This window comes from Parambassis ranga, chromosome 21, assembly GCF_900634625.1.
Source record: "Parambassis ranga chromosome 21, fParRan2.1, whole genome shotgun sequence".
NCBI classification, from domain to species: Eukaryota; Metazoa; Chordata; class Actinopteri; family Ambassidae; genus Parambassis; species Parambassis ranga.
This window is the reverse complement of record NC_041041.1, coordinates 745587-751044: the sequence shown is the minus strand read 5'-3', so window position 1 is coordinate 751044 and position 5458 is coordinate 745587. Positions and strand designations below refer to the sequence as shown.

Below are 5458 nucleotides of genomic sequence, written 5' to 3'. Positions count from 1 at the left end.
TCTCTCTCTTCCTCTCTCTCTCCCTCCCTCTCTCTCTTCCTCTCTCTCTCCCTCTCTCTCTCCCTCCCTCTCTCTCTTCCTCTCCCTCCCCGCTCTCTCTCTCCTCTTTCTCTCCCCCTCCCTCTCTCTTTCCCTCACTTCCCTCCTCTCTCTCTCTTCCTCTCTCTTTCTCCCCCTCCCTCTGTCTCTCCTTTCCCTCTCCTCCCCCCTCCCCTTTCTCTCCCCCTCCCTCTCTCTCCTCTTCCTCTCTCTTTCACCTCCCCTCCTCTCCCTCCCCCTCCATCTCTTCCTTCCTCCTTCCCTCCCTCTCTCTTTCTTCCCCCTCCTCTCCCTCTCTCTCTCTCCTCTCTCTCTCCCCCTCTCTCCTCTCCCCCCTTTTTCTCCCTCTCCCTCCTCCCCCCCTCTCTCTGTGAGCGCCTCTCACCCACAGTCTAGATTTAGCCCTCGGTGTTTCCCACACATTCAGACCAGCTGTCTCCCCGCTCTTCTTCTTCCTCTGTCGTCCTGCTCCTCCTCTTCATCATGGCTGCTCGTCTTCCTCATTGCTCCGGTGTCTGACATGCTGGCGGAGCCTCTCATGTGTTTCAGGTGAAGCGCTGTCTTGTTGTTGCCCAGGGTCCCAGACGTCAGTCAGTCTGGTTGACATGGAGCCTCTGGCAGAGGTATGACATTTAGCTCACACACACACACACACACAGACACACACACACACACACACACACACACGCTGGAATGTGTAACTGAGAAGCTGCAAAGAAAAAACACTGAGGCTACGTTTACATCACAGGTTTTAGGGACGGCCTGGTTCTGTTGGGATGATCAGATCAGGGGTCTGAGCAGAGGCCTCCATGTGAACACGGCCTGCAGCTCCGGGCCGCCGTGATTAATGTGACATGTGGAGTTGTTCTGGTTCTCCTGTGCAGTTCGTCAGCTGCTGTCAGTGTTGCAGGAACAACAGGATTATTGATCATAACACTGACAGGCAGAGTTCAGTGTGTTACCATGTTTGTCGCTGTTAATCTGCGAGGTGTCAGCAGAAACCCTGTTTTAATTCCATCACTGCTGTACTCAGTCTGTTCCTCATGTCTTGCTGTGTGCACTGAGCTAAACGCTGCTAGCATGCTAACAGGCTGATGTTCTTCCTCTCAGGTCCCGTTGTTTGAGATGGACCAGGAGGATGAGGAAGAGGAGGAGGACATTCTCTCCATGAAGAGCACAGGTAAGGTGTGTGTGAGAGAGAGAGTGCATCACCAACAGACACAGGTTACCATGGCGACCATAGAATCAGGCTGTGATTTCTTTCAGCTGCAGGTGGCTGTATTTACGCGGGTCACGCTGTGGCGCCCCCTGCAGGCTCAGACCCCGACAACTTCATTTACATGAACTTCATGAAGAGTCACTGCTGCTACGACGCCATCCCCACCAGCTCCAAGCTGGTCATCTTCGACACCACGCTGCAGGTCTGAGCTGACTGCACACACACAGACACACACACACACACACACACACACACACACACACAGACCTGAGCTGCTCGGCCTGCTGTGTAATGACTGTGTGTGTGTGTCTCAGGTGAAGAAGGCCTTCTTTGCTCTGGTGGCGAACGGTGTGAGAGCAGCTCCACTGTGGGACAACAAGCTTCAGAGTTTTGTGGGTGAGTGTCTCTGTCACACACAACAGTACACAATGAAAACACACTGAGCTGTGAGAGCACTCCGGTGTGTGTGTGTTTCCTGGTATCAAATGATCTGACCCAGTTTAACAAAAAGAGGAAAGCGGGTCAGGACTTAGATGTGTTAGATTACACACAGCAGCACACACACACACCTGTAATTAGTTGTAATTGTGTGTGTGTGTGTGTGTGTGCAGGTATGCTGACCATCACTGACTTCATCAACATCCTCCATCGTTACTACAAGTCTCCTCTGGTGAGCTGTGGTGTTGTCAGACGGTTACACACCTGTGTGTTGTGTTGTCAGACGGTTACACACCTGTGTGTTGTGTTGTCAGACGGTTACACACCTGTGTGTTGTGTTGTCAGACGGTTACACACCTGTGTGTTGTGTTGTCAGACGGTTACACACCTGTGTGTTGTGTTGTCAGACGGTTACACACCTGTGTGTTGTGGTGTCAGACGGTTACACACCTGTGTGTTGTGGTGTCAGACGGTTACACACCTGTGTGGTGTCTGAACGCCGTCACATCTGTGATGTTTCTGCAGGTTCAGATCTACGAGCTGGAAGAGCACAAGATCGAAACATGGAGAGGTGAGACCCAAGCCTATGAAGCTAATGTGGCTACCCAGTTAGCTTTAACGTAGCTGCAGCATGTCACCCAGATCAGCTTGTTAGCCACTCAGACTGCGTTAGCTTAGCTTTTAGCTGTAAGCTAAGGTGTGTGGCTGTCATGCTAGTACTGCAGCTGAGTGAACAGCCACAGGTGGCGCTGTTGGTTCCTGGTCAGCTGTGTGTCTGAGCGTCCTCTCTCTGCAGAGATCTACCTGCAGTACTCCATCAACAGACTCATCAGCATCACTCCCGACTGCAGGTGAGGCCGCTGCTGCGCTCCGTCGCCGTCACAGCTGCTGAACGCTGCAGCCTCTGTGGTTTTCACTTCCTTTTCCTCTCCAGTCTCTTTGATGCCATCTACTCCCTGTTGAAGAATAAGATCCACCGGCTGCCCATCATCGACCCCGTGTCAGGAAACGTCCTCTACATCCTGACTCACAAACGCATCCTCAAGTTCCTGCACATCTTCGTAAGGAAATTAAAATGCTCCATCAAACATCATGTCTGAGTTAAAGTGTTGTCACTAACAGGAGTCTGTCAAACACACATGTCTGTCTGCCTAAAGCCATGATGGTGCAGCACAGCACACCTGAGAGGACTCTGTTCATACCTCTGTCCCCCCTCAGGGCTCGGCGGTTCCTAAACCTGGCTTCCTTCAGAAGCAGATCTGCGAGATGCCGATCGGGACTTTCCAACAGATCGCCGTGGTGCAGGAGTCGGCCACTGTGTACGACGCTCTGACCGTCTTCGTGGAGAGGAGAGTGTCGGCTCTGCCTGTGGTCAGCGAGGAAGGTGCTGGATCGATCGGTTCTTGTGTTCTTTGTTGATGGAGAGTTTTTGATGCTCGGCGCTGAGTTTCCTCTTAAATGGAGCAACCTTGAATGACCCTCTGTCCTCTCCTCTGCAGGGAAGGTGGTGGCGCTCTACTCCAGGTTTGATGTCATTGTGAGTTATTGTTCTGATTAAAAACATCATTAAAAAGAAAACCTCATTTCACACAGTTAGCAATATGCTAAGCTAATGTTTCAGCCTATGTGTGAGCAGCTGTCTGTGGTGCGTCTGTGTTTAAGAACCTGGCGGCTCAGAAAAACTACAACAACCTGAACATGACCATGAGGGAGGCCCTCGGGTCCAGGACCTGCTGGGTGGAGGGAGTCCTCAAGTGTTACCCTCATGAGACGCTAGAGACCATCATCGACCGCATCGCCGAGGCAGAGGTAACACACACACACACAGGTAACACACACTGACACACACACACAAACACACAGAGGTAACACACACACACACAGGTAACACACACACACACAGAGGTAACACACACTGACACACAAACACACAGAGGTAACACACACTGACACACACACAGGTAACACACACACACAAACACACAGAGGTAACACTGTAAAGCGCAGTCATTTCCAGACACATGGTGAATGAGTCACATGTCACAATAACTGTTTGTCTGTGTCTCTGTCTCTGTGTGTGTGTGTCTGTGTCTCTTTGTGTGTGTTTGTGTGTGTGTCTGTCTCTTTGTGTGTGTGTGTGTCTGTGTGTGTGTGTGTCCTTCATCAGGTGCATCGGTTGGTGCTGGTGGACACCGATGACGTGGTGAGAGGGATCGTGTCTCTGTCTGACCTCCTTCAGGCGTTGGTGCTCACTCCTGCAGGTATTGATGCTCTGTACTCCTAACACCAACCTTCATCCACCCTCCTCTTCCTCTCACACCCTGCAAGCCCTCCAGCTGCTGCTTCCTCCTGAAGGCATCCTCAGGGTTTCCTCCACCTGTGCTCCTACTCTTCCTCCCGTCCCGCTTCTTCTTCTGTGTTGTCCATCTCAGAGACGTCGTCCTCAGAGGACACGCTCGGCATCACCTCCTCACACATGTCAGATCTGACACGCCTGCTCTAACCCATCTCCTGACATTTAAAATCCCGCCGTGACGACCTTCACCCCTCAGTCTCTCCTCCTCCTCCCCCCTCTGAGCCGACTCCTTCCAGGTAGGACTCCCAGCTCGAGCTGCCTGAGCTTCCTGCATCGTCTCTGTCAGCAGCGATGCCGCAGCGCCCCCCGTGGAGGGACGATGTCATGACAGCTGGTACCCGAGTGGTAGCTTCTAGAGTGTTTCCGTGGAAACGTGAGGAGCTTGTCTTGGCCTGTCCTGTCAGGTTTGGACGCAGCCACTCATTGCAGGATGTTTTTCACTGAGTGAGCATCTGTGTCCAAACATGGACGGCTGCTGTGTCCCCGCATCATGTCTGACCCCTGAATCCTGAGGTCTGCGTGAGTGTCCGCTCCCCACACCCCGACACCAGCAGACACTCAGAGGCTGCATGTCACGCAGAGGTTTGTGCTGATTGGCTGCTAGTGTTCATCATCAGACACAGACGGGCAGAGATCCTCAGCGGTGATCTGATGTGGAGACTGACAGATGGTTCGTCCAATCAGCTGCTGTCCCTCCATGATGCTTCTGTCTAGGAAGTCACAGCATTGAATGTAGGGGGCGCTCTGCAGTCTCACAGAATGAATGGAGAAATCATCACAGCATCCTCCATTTTGATTGGACACGTCAGCCAGCAGCAGCAGAGGGAGGACCTCCTGTCCCCATCAGTCCTAATCTGAACGGACCAATCAGCAGCCGTTAGCAGCATGCTAGTGTTTTATGGGCTAACTCAGCTTCAGCTACAGAAAGACCAGAGGACATCAGCCTCTGATACATGATCAATACTGGAACTGACTGACTTCTGATGACCTCACTGCTGCTCATTCAGACTGCAGAGCGCCCCCTACAGGTGCAGTGCACTGATGTGAACAGGACGTGAACAGGCTCTGACTCCGTCAGGTTCACAGACACCATGAGTCTGCTGGATCCATGGAGTGACTGTACATGTGTATTAAAGCAGTGACACTCAGACATGTCCTCCTCTGTTTATTCATGTATTCATTTTGTTTTTCAGATGTTTATGAGCGAGCATCCTTTCAGTGCTGAAGAAAACAAGATGGCTGCAGATGACCTAAAACTCTGAGGAGACAAATTGACCTTTAACCGTGAAGCAGACAGACTCTGAGCTCCTGGAGGACTGAGCATGCTCTGTCAGGCTGTCAGCTGGGGAAGAGCTGCTGTGGTTTGAAATAAATGTGTTGCTGCTGTCGCTGGTGTGAGGACAGAC

The 5458-nt window shown here is 52.1% G+C and overlaps 1 protein-coding gene across 3 annotated transcripts; it reads left to right on the top strand.

Moving 5' to 3' along the window:
- The first annotated feature begins 322 nt into the window (after positions 1-322).
- prkag3b (protein kinase, AMP-activated, gamma 3b non-catalytic subunit) lies at positions 323-5458 on the top strand. Of its 3 annotated transcripts, none has more exons than XM_028393168.1 (13): positions 323-662; positions 1150-1219; positions 1312-1460; positions 1573-1654; positions 1870-1928; positions 2222-2267; positions 2493-2547; positions 2631-2757; positions 2915-3080; positions 3196-3233; positions 3359-3505; positions 3864-3957; positions 5246-5458. In XM_028393168.1, the coding sequence occupies exons 1-13, from the start codon at positions 645-647 to the stop codon at positions 5275-5277; spliced, it is 1083 nt and encodes a 360-aa protein (XP_028248969.1). In that variant the 5' UTR covers positions 323-644; the 3' UTR covers positions 5278-5458. The 3 variants fall into 3 exon arrangements, 2 of the variants coding, with proteins under 2 accessions (XP_028248969.1, XP_028248968.1); XM_028393167.1 differs by having other exon boundaries at positions 330-662; positions 1306-1460; XR_003669328.1 differs by having other exon boundaries at positions 331-662; positions 1306-1460; positions 3864-4288.

Excerpts from the sequence above, each read along its gene's own strand:
- prkag3b (XM_028393167.1), top strand. Across the intron at positions 1,220-1,305 it reads TCTCTCCATGAAGAGCACAG|CTGCAGGTGGCTGTATTTAC; the intron begins GTAAGGTGTGTG and ends GATTTCTTTCAG. Across the intron at positions 1,929-2,221 it reads GTTACTACAAGTCTCCTCTG|GTTCAGATCTACGAGCTGGA; the intron begins GTGAGCTGTGGT and ends ATGTTTCTGCAG.